At 40.1% G+C, this 14,861-nt stretch overlaps 1 protein-coding gene across 1 annotated transcript in view; it reads right to left on the bottom strand.

Moving 5' to 3' along the window:
* Nucleotides 1-1,249: 1,249 nt before the first annotated feature.
* The window catches only part of LOC147123412 (molybdopterin synthase catalytic subunit), a 36,609-nt gene continuing 22,997 nt past the window's right edge, over nt 1,250-14,861 (bottom strand). Inside the window, exons 2-4 of the mRNA XM_085972523.1 lie at nt 9,037-9,190; nt 5,512-5,635; nt 1,250-2,863 (exon numbers count right to left, since the gene is read on the bottom strand). Of these exons, the coding sequence (XP_085828649.1) occupies nt 2,789-2,863; nt 5,512-5,635; nt 9,037-9,190 (353 nt within the window). The 3' untranslated portion in view covers nt 1,250-2,788. The remainder of the gene's footprint in view (nt 2,864-5,511; nt 5,636-9,036; nt 9,191-14,861) is intronic.

Below are 14,861 nucleotides of genomic sequence, written 5' to 3'. Positions count from 1 at the left end.
ACCAGCCGCCCCTCCCAGGGCTCCTTCCGTGACCTTCTCACCAACCGCCCCTCCTCGGGGCTCCTTCCGTGACCTTCATGCACCTGGTCTTCCCTGATGGTCACTCCTCCAGGTACTAACCAGGCCTGGCTCTGCTTAGCTTCACAAGCCTTGCCAGTGACCCTGTCCCTAGTCCCAGGAACTAGGTCACCAGACTAGGTCAACTCCTTGACAGAGCCCTTTCAACAAATGGCAGTCAAGTTCCACTGCAACCAGCAAGGCCTAGCTCCAAATTAAACATCTCCAAAGACCCAACCACATTCTACAGGAAACTTTGGTTTATCCGGAGGTTAACTGTCCGGAATGCTCGAACCACCGGCAAAAATCAGGAGCTGTTTTGTTAGGTTTTTTTTCTTTTCGTTGCTTTTTTTTCACCAGTCAGGCTCTGCAAGGTCTCGCTGAAGCTGTTGCTAAGCTACAGAGACGCTTGCAAGGTACGGCCGACTGTTTAGAAGCTGTTGCTAAGCAACAGGGTTTGTTGCCAGATACGGAGCTCAAAATCTCCGTATGTTTCAACATTAGCGCTGGTTTGTCCGGCAGTTTTGATGGGACGGCAACAGCTCGGTCCCGTCGGTGCCGGATAGCACAAAGTTTCCTGTACTTCTCTTTCCTCCTTTAAGATGCTCCTTAAAACCTACCTCTTTGGCCAAGCTTTTGGTCATCTGCCCTAATTTCTCCTTATGTGGCTTGGTGTTAAATCTTTTTTTTATAACTCCTGTGAAGTGCCTTGGGATGTTAAAGGTGCCATATATAAATACAAGTTCTTGTTGCTGTTCAAAAAAATCCATTATGAACCTGTACCTCCACTCCTTGTTACATCTCCACAAACATATCTCCACCTTCTGTACAAAACAATTATAGATGGACAGCATTTAAAAAGGAAAACAAAGCGAAGTGGGAAACTGCTGTCCTCAGTGTCAAACCCGAGCAGTACAGCTATGCTTGGAGGCAGTCTTACATCTCTTGCATTTAGGGTAATCTACAGTCAAATTGCTGAACTGACTCTTCTTAACTTCCCAAGACTGTTTCACATTGACGCAAAAGGTGGTATAAATGGCTTACAAAAATACTGGCTTGTAAGTGTTCAGGTACACTATAAATCTGACTGCATCCATCCTACTCAGCACTGCTCATCATCAGTTGCTTTTTCTGGGTATAGCACAAGTATCAGTACATGCAGTGTTCAGGAGTATAGGTTATACACGCAATATCAGTGATTGATGTTATTTTAATGCAATCTTTAATCAGTACATTGAACAAATTACATTATTTGCAAAATTGACCTGTGGCAAAATCCATCAATGAGGGAAATTAAATAAACTCTGGTTGAAATTCAGTTGAAAATTATAATGCAACTTTAACAGGTGTTTGTAACTTATTATTACCACAAAATCCAGGCCATCGTCTCTGTTGCATCTGCCAAGTCATTCATGATGATTAAAACAAACTGATTAAATCATCTGCTAAGTCTGCACTTGAGAACTGTTCATGTACAATGATACCACTAGAGGTCAAAATTCATCCACTTTACAGCAGAACCAAAATATTGGTGCGTGGTGGGGGAGCTTTTTAAATTTACAGTGGACTATATTTGTTTAACTCTTTCCAGCTGAAAAAAAACCAAAAACAGTTATGAATGTTCATTGAAAATAACATGAATTCCTGGCGATTGAGGTGGCGGGGGGGGGGGGGGTGAATTTCCGCAAGGTTCTTGCTATTTTTCTGGGACTCCTTCGGCTCTTCTGCTAAAGTTATGGTGGGAGAGTCCTTGTGGAAATTCACCCCCACTTACAGCAAATTTCCATCCTCTCCCTACCCCAAGGAGGGTTTTCCAATGGAAGTAGGAATCCTGTGAGGAGCCCACTGACATTATTTAATGACCTTTACCCCAGAAAATCAGTCCCACTGAAGATGCACCAGGATTCCAGCAAACCCAAAATATCCTCATCAAAAAGACATCCTGCAAGTAATTCCAGATAGCATAAAAAAATATTTAAATGTACTTATACAAATCACAATATTTGTTTAAATGATTTCTGAGTTCAACCATACAACATTGCTTTCCTTCCCTCAACTAATATTGTAGTTCTCCAAGTGCTAGTCAAATTATTGCCCATTCACAGATTTTTTGACTGCTTGGTGATGCAGAGCATGCCACTGTATTGCTTGTAGCCAAACATCACTTAAAAGGTCTGGCAAACACATCTCACTCTGGGGCAGTTCTATCCTGCCGAAGATTAATTTTCCTGTAATTCTCAATATGCACTGAGAAGTAGCCAGTATCATGCTTTTGATTGGCAAAACTGAATTCATTTTCAGAACTAATTGCAATTACGAACTGAGGGAGCACACAACAGCTTTCACGTGTTAAAATTTATATATAGTGTTCCCTTTGATCTGAACATGATGGTCAAAACTAAACTCTGAAGAATAAGACTATTGGATACATTTCATAAATATATATATATATATGTTGATAAGCAGTATGAAATTCATTTGCATTAGCAAGGCTTCTACTCAACAAATTTCAGATGGACAAGTTACCCACTATGGAAAGGTTACACATATTTTTATGTTCAAGAAGTATAGAATTACACAGAGTATATGTGTCATACTCTATACTTGTACATACAAGTATAGCGCATCAATTTCAATTAATGCACCATCACCTAATTTCAACTCATAAGGTTAAATGCTTTGGCAACAAACAGTGTGATAATACTTTCTTCAGGATTACATTGAGATCTAATTACTTCTGTTCATTTCGTGCCCACTGACACTCCTTATTTTCCTTCCAGGTATATTCTTCAGTATCATAAATCTCCTAAATTAAAAATCAATTTAAAAAGTTGAACATTTCCTCCAGTAAACATATGCATGTCTAAATGTCAGTTCCATGTTTGCATTTCCATGATAAGGATTTGCAAAAGCTAGAATTAAAATAATTAAAAATGTAATAACTTGATGTTCTGAATCTTTATTTAAGTGACCCAATCTCGTGATGGTGGTGGTGTTGTTTCTCCGTTCTATTGAGTCACAGTCTCACTGACACCAAAGCTTCCACTGAACAAGTTCATCTCAGCACTGTAGCCGAAAGCTGCACGTCACATAAGGACATGTTAGTTTCACTTTTTCAGCTCGTTTTCTGAAGAAGCTGAGGCAGAGGCCAGTAACCAGGAGCAACCATGCAACTCGCAGCACATCATGCCATTCAATGTCACCCTGGCAAGCATTGAGAAACAGAGCCCAGAGGAGCAGTGGCAGGTATGAAATGGCAATAGAGGGTGCTGCTACCTCTCCCAATAACAACACATCTGTGCCATTTCACAACCCCAGTCTGATGACTTCACATATGTCAGAAAACAGGCAGGGGCATGCTACACCCACAGCTCGACTATCTCACAAAAGTGGAGAGCCATCACAATCCCAGGAGCCTCTCATAAACAGGCAGCTGCCAGCCACCTCACAAGCTCCAGCCACAAGAGTTGCAATGAGATGAAGCACAAGATTAGGTATTACAACACAACAAATGCAATCTGTTAGGAAAGGGAGGCACTGAGAGAAAGAAAGACTTGCATTTATATAGCGCCTTTCACGACCACCGGACGTCTCAAAGCGCTTTACAGCCAATGAAGTATTTTTGAAGTGGAGTCACTGTTGTAATGTGGGAAACGTGGCAGCCAATTTGCGCCCAGCAAGGTCCCACAAACAGCAATGTGATAATGACCAGATAATCTGTTTTTGTGATGTTGGTTGAGGGATAAGTATTGGCCAGGATACTGGGAATAACTTCCCTGCTCTTCTTCGAAATAGCACCATGGGATCTTTTACATCCACCTGAGAGAGCATTAGAATCAGAAACGCGTCACATTTTCAATTAAACATTTGGTGGCACTTGAATTGCAGAGGGTACAAGTCAGTTTAATTTGCATGTCTCTGGGAAATAACTGTATTGTTGAGAGGAGTGGTATGGCTAGCAAACTATTAAGTTTTCTGTGCAATTATAGAGGATGGTAATTCATTCCAGGGCATGGAAAGATGGAGGGAGAATTATTCATGCATAGGGTGGATGGGGTAATTAAGAAATGTCATCTACAAAACACAGATGAAAAGGTTGTTTCTGCAGCGGAATCTTCTGCTTTCCCAGAGATGCCTTGATAATAATGTTTTGCGGCCTCTTGCTCCGGCTGCTACATATGAATTCCTCATTGAAGAGCTGCATTATGGAGTATGCAGAACAATATGATAATTTGTGAAACATTAGCCAGAAACCCCCTAATCTGTCAAGGCAGTGGAATCGCTGCTTTGCCATGACCATCCCTGGTCTATAAGCATCCAACTTGCATTTTGTTTTTGGTTAGGAACAAATGATGGGACCACAGGGACTGCGTTAAAATGAAGGCGTGATGAGTGCTGTTGAGGAAGCAGGCATTATCCTGTGCAGGTAGACACAGACAAGCTGTACATGTATGATCCACTATTGTGTGTAGGCACACGCAAGGATACGTGCAATCAATCACAGCAGCCATTTTGGGAAATCCTGACATTTGGAAGATTTCAAGGATCCCTTTCTGCTGTCTCTTGCCCACGGGAAATGTTATGAAATTACTTACTCTTGCAAGCAGCACATCATTTTCTGTTTGTTGCATCTGTGGACTGTAGACTGACCTCACTTACACCCAGATAATTGTGCTGTGCCCAACAGATGCATTTGGCAGAGTAATTGCAGGTAAAAGCCCTCCTCTGGTAATGTAGCCTTGCTTCCATGACCATCCATGCATTCCCCCTCATTCTCTTCTTACTCCAGGTAACACATGTAATGTGGGATTGCCAGAGGGGCATCCACTATATCAAAGAGTATAGTGGGAGCAGCAATGAGTAATCCTAAAGTAACCCTACAATGTGCCCTGACTCACAAAATCCACCAAAAGTGAAGGAAATCCAGAAAATCGCTCACCAATACTTGTGGAAACACTTGTATTGTGAAGTGATGTGGAGCTGGCTTTGTGACCAGAAAATGACATGGCAGGAATAATCATGTCAATTCCATGCCATTATAATATAAAGAAGCTCCTATCTGAAACAGGTGTCTTCTGGAAATGCACATCATGTACAAAAGGGACAGACCTGGCATAGAACATTTGATCCCTTTTCCCTATTGTTATGCCCTATGAACTGGCACACAGAGGGAGTTAACACCACAAAATCAGCTCCCTAACCTTCAGGACAGGCGGTGACAAAATTTGGGGGGAAATTATATACTTGAGCATGCACTCATGGTTAACCATACAACAGAAACCATGATAATAAGTTAAATGAAAAGAGACGTTGGAATATAACATTTTAAAACTACCAGGCGGGTGAAATTCGACTTCAGCCTCATTTTCTTTCCCGCAGTCTGCCAATTTGCTATTGTCCGTTTTGCACTACTGACACAGTCAAATTTCATTCCCCAGATGTCAAAGCTCATACCTTCTTCCATATTGGTACTGTTGCTTTCAAAGTAGCAATACAGTATTTCACTGCTTCAAGAGACTCATTTCTGTGTGGAGAGGAGATGGCTATGATCACACTTGCTTCAGTTATATTAACTAATCTGCAAAATTACAAAGGGAAAATCTGAAGCAGCTTTTTGAATAATATTTTAACTAACCACAAACAATAAATGTTAATTCTGAAATAAATGTTAACTTTTCCAGAAACACATACAGGCATATATTATATAAATCTAACAAATCTCTAGTGCTGTTTATAAGGGGCTGTGTTCTAGCAATATCCTGCATAATATACATTTTCTTGATCATGCTTTCTTTTCCACCAAGTTCCTAGTTTCCTGCTGTATAGTATCAGAAAATCTGATGTATTAGTCACCAACTTTCACTGCCCTAATTAATTTCATACAGCTGGCCAGCAACACATTAATCGTACTGGTGCAGAGGTCTCAGTTTCCAGGAGTTAAACGCACCTCTATCCTCATCACAGGTAACCCTAGGTGCCCCGGTGCAGAATATCCTGCTGCTTGCCATGGACAGCAGGAGAAAGACAGACAGTGTCTGAAAAAAGGACCAAGCTAGAGACTGTACATCATTCTCTTAGGTGGCACCATATGGAGAGTATCTGAATCTATGCAAACTGTGTTGGTTATTAGACCAGAATGTATCAACACATAGCATAGTGATGCAAGTCAACAAAGTAGCTCATGTTAGTATAAAGGGAAAAGAGACATATTAACAGACCTGGTTCAATTGATAAGTCTGTCAGGGACTTTATTATTAATAACAAAACACAAACAACTACAACAACAACTTGCATTTATATAGCACTGTTAATGTAGAAAAAATGTTCCAAGTCGCTTCACAGAGGCGCACGGAAAAGAATGGATGCATGGCCAAAGAAGGAGATATTTGGAGGCTTGACCAAAAACTTGGTGGAAGAGGTGGGTTTCAAGAAGGGTCGTAAGTTGGAGAGGAAGGTGGAAAGATAGAGGAGCTTTGGTAGGGAATTCAAGAGAATGAGACCGAGACGGCCGAAGGCATAGGCAACAATGGTGAGGCAAAGGGAGAGGAGATACACAAGAAGCCAGAGTCAGAGGAACAGAGGGGGTTGTAGGACTGGAAGAAGTAGGGAGGGGCAAGGCCAGTGAATTCAGGAGAGAGGGCAAGGGGAGACCACCGGACATCCCAAAGTGCTTTACAGCCAATGAATTACTTTTTGAAATGTAGTCACTGTTGTAATGTAGGAAATGCAGCAGCCAATTTGCGCACAGCAAGCTCCCACAAACAGCAATGTGATTATGACCAGATAATCTGTTTTAATGATGTTAACTGAGGGATAAATATTAGCCAGGACACCAGGGATAACTCCCTGCTCTTCTTTGAAATAGTGCCATGGGATCTTATACGTCTGCCTGAGAGCAGACGGGGCCTCGGTTTACCGTCTCATTTGAAAGACAGCACCTCCGACAGTGCAGCACTCCCTCAGCCTTGCACTGGAGTGTCAGCCTAGATTTTTGTGCTCAAGTCTCTGGAGTGGAACTTGAACCCACAACCTTCTGCCAACTGAGCCACAGCTGACACGAATGATGAGGAGTTGCTCAGTGCAGAAGAGGAAAGGAGGGAGGATATCAGGGAGAAATTCAATGTGAGGCTTGTGGGTTGGTAGGCAATGAAGAGGCGAGAGAGGTGGAGGGGAAGGTGCCAGAGGAGTAAGGCGAGAGGCCAAGGTGTGGAAAGTATAACCAGGTGGGGAGTAAAGGGCACGATATCACCACCTATGAGCCAAGTTTAAGTCAAAGCCAGGATGTCAACAAAATCATCAACAAGGTTATGGATGGCAAGGGCCTTGTTCATAAGTGAATAGATATCCTGGGAAATGCAGAGGCAGTTATTGATCTACTGGCAGAGTCCAAGAGGATAGTCCAAGTGGGTGGGATGAGCAGGATGGAAAGGAGGTTGGCAAGTTTAGCTTCCAGTGAGCATGTTGGTCAGTGAGAGAGGAGGGTGGGGCAGTAGGAGTTGCTGCTCGTAAGGAGGCAGTGACGAGTGTCTCAATGGGCCCTTTCAAAGTGCCGAGAGGCGCACAAAAGATATCTATGGGCTTTTTCAAAAGGGAATCAAGACTGGTAAGGTAGCAGGAGAGTAAGAAGGCAGGGCAGTGATCGGTTGGGGTAGGGATTGAGGGGCAAAGCACCCAAGAGGGGAGAAATGAAAGATGACATGACTGAGTGGCAGGAAGGGGAGGAAATAGGAGAGAAAGGCCCAAGAGGAGTGAAGAGAAAAATAAAGGAAGATAGAAGTAATGGGCTTAGTACAGAGCGGCAACCAAAATGCTCACCACAAATGGACAGAGGGAATTCGGATTACAGAGGGATGGCAGAGATAAGAAGAAACAACCCAAAATGATATACGTAGGTAAAAATTTCAATTTTGTGTTTTGCTTAAAAAAAACTTTCATTAACACAGCAACGTCTAACAAGCAAGACAATTTAGAATTAAGCAGCTGAGAAGAGAAGCTGCAAAGGAAAGAACAAGTGAAAGCAAAGGTGAAAACCGCTAACTAATAATATGACTAAATATCCCAAACCATTATTATATGAATAGTTAAATACACAGAGGGAACTACTGAACCACAGTGCAAAATGCAGCTGGGCCAGAATTACTGATTGAGCTTAATAAGCATTCACACTCCACACAAGTTTAACTTCGCTGCTTTGCACCGACAACAAAACTGGAATGTAATTCGGGTACCAAGGCCTGAACTGATTCCCAAATGAAGCAGAGTAAGATTGCTTCCTCCAGGGAGTCTCGTTCAGCTTTGTTCCGGTGTCAGGTCAGGCTCTGGTGCCAGATTCAGGCTAAATCTACTTCAGAAACTTCAGTGTTAGTGTGAAGGACTTGGCAAAAATAACACAGTTAAGAGTGTGAATATATCCCAAGACCAAGCTGCAGTGACTCCAATATTGGCTCTAAATTGAGGTTAGGTTTTAATGTGCGTAAGAAAATCTCATATTATCATGATGTGTGATGCACTAAAAAATTATTTTGTATCATACTAACCTTTGCTAAATGATTTCTAAGCACCTGTGTTTGTTGTACTTGAATAAGTACATACAAATTTAACACAATAATCTGTACAGACCCAACCAATCAGATGAGTACACATTATGAAACATATACATTAAACAGCAGAATTTTACATGCATTAGTTGCAAAATCTCAATTGGTAAATTTTATTATATACACTATCGAACAAATGTATGCACTAAAATGTGTAATAGGCAATATATTCTCATATTTGCTTTGCTAACTGCAACAGCAAGTCATTTTATTGTAAATCTATATTTATGTGCTTTTAAATATATTCACTGTACAAAATATCACAGAAAAATACAGCTTAATTCTTTCATGTTAGTTGCTCTTTCCCTTTTACTGTGGCTATCACTCGGTCTCAATATCCTATGGTATCTAGAACACAACATATTCAATATCAGTAACTTACCCAAGTCTGTGATGGACACTGATGTGCTGAATCATTGGCCATTTATTCCTCATATCTCTGCAGATCTTCTTTATTTCAGCTTCAGCCATTGAAATATAAGCTTCATATTCAAGTCGGACAACTTTCTTTCCTTCAAAATTGTTCCTGGTTATACCTGACAAATAAGATGTATAACATATTAGTCTGCTAAAGGGATATAGGAATCATTTACTGAACAGGTCTGAGCCTATATATCTCTATAGTTTCTTTCCGATCTCCTACCATGCCCTTCTGAGCTAATCTCGTCAATGAGACCTACCTCCTGTTTCCTCAACCCCATTCCCACTAAGCTATTGACCATCTAACTTCCCTTCCCGACCTCCATGCTAGCTGACACTATAAATGGTTCCATTTCCTCAAGCACTGTCCCACCTTTCACAATGGTCATCGTCACCCTCTCCCCACCTCCTCTCCCCTTCCTTAAAGTACAGTATAACCGCTTCCTTTAGCTTCCAACCCAGTGACCTTTGATTCTCCTTCTTCCCTCCACCCGCAACCACACTCTACCTTCCTCCTCCTGCCCTACCTGCTCCCGTGTCCTCCTTGACTTTAAAACTGCACTTCATCTTGATTCCCCATGTGCAATATCATGGAAGACCAACTAGCATCTATTATATATTAAAACTATTTATTCTTGGATACTGCAGTGTATCTGTAGAAACAACAACTACAAAATTATTGACACAAACATGTTTGTAAATTTACAAAGTCTCTTTGATGTGTTGCTGTAAAAATGCCAAGTTGCTGCTCCTATTTACATAATACACAAGTTCCTTACTATGTGAATTGCTTTGTATCACCAGGATGTAACTTCTAACCTAACCTAATCCCATATAACTCAAAATATAACTCAAAATCAACTTACGCACACCAGACTATAATGACTTGCTTATCAAATCTATTTACAATATGTACATACTGTACTTAAAAAGACTATGAAGGGCATACTCTAAAGCTTTAATAACCTAATGCATGCAGTTAGACACAAAAATGTCCATTAAATTAAATAAAATTAAAATTACTGTATCAATTGCATTAATGATCATAAAAATACTAATTTCAATGCAAAAGTTCCCCTCATTCATAGATATTAAAAAGAATTCTACCCAAAAAGATCAAAACACTTCCAGTTATTATATATATGGAATTAAAAATAGGATGAATTAAATTAGTTTGATAGCTGCTTGTTGGCACTGGTAAGATAAATTATAATTTAATCATGTACTTGAGATAAAGGAAACAACATTAAAATTCACTTATCAGTTTTATTATTAGTTTCACTAGTCACCCAGAGTCTCTTTTTTGATTCATGTTATGGTACCAATACCATATTTAATTAAAGACTAGCTTGGTAATGATTATAACCACATTCACAAAGTATTTTCCCTGAAACAAGAATGTCTGAAACAGAATTATCATTTAAAGATGATGTTACATACCATTCAGGTGTGTTTGGTAAATGGGAATAAGTTAAATAAGACATTTTATTGTATAAACTGTGTCCAGTCAGTGGTAGAGATCATTGGTCATTAATATTAAACTGTCATTGCTGTGGTAACTGTTTAGTGTAATCAGGACAAACCCTGCAGAAAGCTGTGTCAAAGTAATTCTGATTGGCCCTGTTATTAACAGTTCAAACTGCAATATTATTTAATGTAATGCCATTTTTAAAATTCTGAAGGGAAACTTGGCTCAAGGTTTAAATCTTTTAATAAACTATATGCCAGTCTTCATAAAATAAATGTACAGATATTCTCTCATGCACCATCTTCAAGTGCAATTATATTCTAAATGTAATTTCAAATAAATTGTTGACAGTGGTTGTTAATTCATAACTCCTGCACATACCAACAAAATTAACATTTTTTGAAGTCTTGATACTATAAAACAGAGCAAGAGAAGGATTTCTGCTGATCAAAGTTGTGACATTCAATTGGTTCATTGGAAGCAACGCAATCTAGTTGCAAGCAGCAAGTTATCCAATATTCATAATAAAATATTCATAAACAGTAACTGCTCACAATGTAGTACAACAAACTGTTCTGTAATGCGTCTCAATGACAAGATTTTAAAACGAATGCCGTGTGATTAATACTTTGGGCACTATTTTCATGTTGAAAATTAACTGTTAAGGTAAGAATAATCATACTGTGCATTTTTAAAGACAGCAATTATATCTGTTATATAGCAATAGATTTTTGCTTGATAGCAACTCAAAGCATTTGTCACATTTCTTACATCAACTATATGGAAATCTTAATGTCTAGTAATCATTTATTTGTAGTGAAACGTTAAACTCAAATGTTAATTTCATATTCACAGCAAGGTACAATGTGCATGAAGAATTAAGTATCTCTAGGATTACCATTTGTTTGTATATATAAATGCAAGTTGCTGTTGTTGTAAATGGAAAAAGTACTTGTATGAAAATAGCCTAGTAAATAATTTCCAATATGAATTTAGAAGGTGTAGATCTTCCTGGCTAATCTCAGACTATTTTGAGGAAATTACATCACAAGCGTTTTTGTTTGTTCATGATTGCAGGAGACTCTGGCAGGGCTGCATTTATTGCCCATCCCTAATTGTCTTAAATAGGTGGTGGTGGGCCACGTTCTTGAACCATTGCAGTCCTTGTGCATTTAGGGTTATGATAGTATTAGGTAGGAAATTCCAGGATTTTGACCCAGCGATGATGAAGTAACAACAATATATGTTCAAGTCAAGATTGTGTGAGACTTGGAAGGGAACTTGAAGGTGATGGTGTTTCCTTGATACTGCTGCTCTTGTCCTTCTCAGTGGTAGAGGTCACAGGGCACAGAGGCACTGTTGAAGTAAGCATTGTGAGTTGCTGCAGTGCACCCTGTAGATAGCAGATACTGCAGCCACAGTATGCTGTTGATAGAGGGGTGGATATTGAATCTCGTGGCAAGACATAGATCAAGCGGACTGCTCTGTCCTGGATCATGTCAGGCTTCTTAAATGTTGGTGCAGCTTCACGCATCCAGCTGAGTGGTGAGTATTTCACCACACTCCTGACTTGAGTCTTGTAGGTGCTGAAGAGGCTTTGAGGTCAGGAGGTGAACCACTCATGGAAATACATAAAAGTTACAACATGGAAACAGGCCATTCAGCCCAACCATTGACATTTACCCTCCATGCAAGCAAATAGTCCTGATCACATTGCCCACCCTGTTCCAATATCACTTTATCCCTTCACCAATCTATCCCATCTTATCTGTTGTGGGGAAGTTACTGGAATCTATCATCAGAGGCAGAGTGACTGAGAAGTTGGACAAGTATGAGCTGATCAGAGAGTCAGCATGGATTTGTGAAGAGTAGGTCATCGCTGACTAATTGAGTTGAATTTTTTTTGAGGAGGTCACTAGCATGGTGAATAGGAGAGTGTCTATATGGACTTTCAGAAGATATTTGATAAGGTTCTGCACAAGAGATTATTAGCAATAATGAAAGTGTATGGAATGGGAAGTAACCTTGCAATATGGGTTGGTGATTGGTTGGGAGGGAGAAAACAGAGCACGGATAAAGGGAACGTACTCTATTTGGCAGGATGTGACAAGTAGTGTTCCCTAGGGATTTGTAATGGGGCCTCAGCTTTTCACCATTACTCTTTCATAAATTGAGAGTTGTATATCCAAGATTGCAGATGATAATAAATTAGAAGGTACAGTACGTTCTATAGATGGGAGCAGGAAGTTACAAAGGGACATAAGTAACTGGGCAAAACTATGGCAGATGGAGTTCAATGTGTGAGGTCATCCACTTTGGATCTAAGATATACAAATCGGAATATTTTCTTAATGGTGGGAGACTAGCAGCTTTGGAGGAGCAGAGGGATTTGGGTGTCCATGTGCACAGATCACTAAAAGCTAGTGCACAGGTACAAAAAGGATAATGGAATATTGGCTTTTATCACAAGGGGCTTGGAATACAAAAGCGAGCAAGTGGTGCTTCAGTTGTACAGAGCCATAGTCAGACCCCATCTGGAGTGCTACATTCAGTTTTGGGCACCGGACCTCAGGAAAGATAATTTGGCCGTGGAAGGGATACAGCGCAGATTCACCAGAATTATACCAGGGCTTAAAGGGTTAACTTATGAGGTCAGGTTGTATAAATGTGGCTTGTACTCCCTTGAGTTTAGAAGGTCGAGGGTTGCTTTAACTGAGGTGCTTAAAATGATAAAGGGATTCAATAAGGTCGATACAGAGAAACGATTTCCTCTGGTGGGGGGAATCCGGAATAAGAGGGTATAATTTTAAAATTAGAGCTAGGCCATTTAGGAGTGAAATCAAGAGGTGTTTTTTCACACAAAAGGTAGTAGAAATCTGGAAAACTCTCCCCAAAAATGCTGTGGATGCTGAGTTAATTGAAATTTTCAAAACTGTTAGATTTTTGTTAGGTAAGGGTATAAAGGGATATGAAGCAAAGGCAGGTATATGGAGTTGAGATACAGATCAGCCGTGATCTAACTGAATGGCAGGATAGGCTCATGTTGTTCTTATGTTTTATCTTGAATGTTGACATAGTTTCTGCCTCACTAACATTGGAAGTGAATTTCACAGTCTCACATATCTCTGTAAATAGGTTTCTCCTGCCCTCTGTTCTAAATTTAAATTTGTGTCTATGGCACTTCGTTCTTGAACTCTCAGCTACGGCATCAGAGAACCTGGCCTCTGCCCTGCTCTTGAAGCCATAGCGTTGGTAAAGCAGGACAACAACTCTCATCTCTCCTCTGCCGTTCAGCTCTTGCATCCATATCTGGATCAAGGCTGTAATGGAGTCTGTAGCTGACTAGTTCTGGCAGAATCAAGAGTGTCAGTGAGCAGGTTATTTGTGAATAGGTGTAACTTGATGACACTTTTGATAACTCATTCTATCACTTTGTGGTTGAAACTGGCCAGGTTAAATGTATCCTTTTTTTGTGGATAGGACATACTTTGGCATCTATCCAACAATGTGGTAAATTGCCCATGTTACAACTTGACTGAAGCAACTTGGCTGGGGGAATGCAGCTAGTTCTGGTGCATGACAGCAGGGATGTTGTCAGAATCGATTATCTTTGCTGTATCCAGTGAATTCAGACACTTCTTAATATCTAAACAGGGCAAGATGGCACAGGTTCATGGAAATGAAGACTAAGTTTAAGAAAAATTCAGGAAGTATTTCTTCATAAAGATCTTCTGATCAGCATTACCATTAGCTGTGACCCATATCAACTAAATGGGTTCTACCAGAGTTCAAATATACTAATCATAAAATTCAGATTACTATAGTGTATAATCAACAGCTGGAACAGGTTACCAAGACACCAGTACATTGTACTTGTTTCAAGAAAGAGCCAAATACAGTAATGGGAAGAGCATAGGGTTGGTATTCTGGAAGGATTAGTCAAACATAGTGATCTTGTTCATTTTTAATTTGCGTCCAATTAACCTTTACATTGTATCCAAATTTGATTACTTTATATTATTTCACAAAATATATCTGAAGAAATCTGTATTAAAAAATTAATTTCCTCTTTAATTGGAGAGGATCGTTTTTTAAAAATACAAGACCATCTCCTGTAGCATTATTCATCGATTGAGAAAAAAGGGAGTAGGCAAGTTTGCATGCACGGAAGGTGGCCAAGGCCCACTGTGAGGCAAAGGAACATTGGATAAAGTCCAGGGGAAGAAATCAATCTGTAGGCAAGGAGGAGGTGAGAGTCCCAGGCACCCCAGACAACGATAGGCCGATGGTAAGAAATGGCAGTGTAACAAATTGTAATC

The sequence above is a fragment of the Somniosus microcephalus genome, chromosome 2 (assembly GCF_052327205.1).
Source record: "Somniosus microcephalus isolate GS21.2 chromosome 2, FLI_Smic_1.0, whole genome shotgun sequence".
NCBI classification, from domain to species: domain Eukaryota; kingdom Metazoa; phylum Chordata; class Chondrichthyes; order Squaliformes; family Somniosidae; genus Somniosus; species Somniosus microcephalus.
The sequence above is the reverse complement of the archived record's forward strand: the minus strand, read 5'-3'. Positions and strand labels throughout refer to the sequence as shown.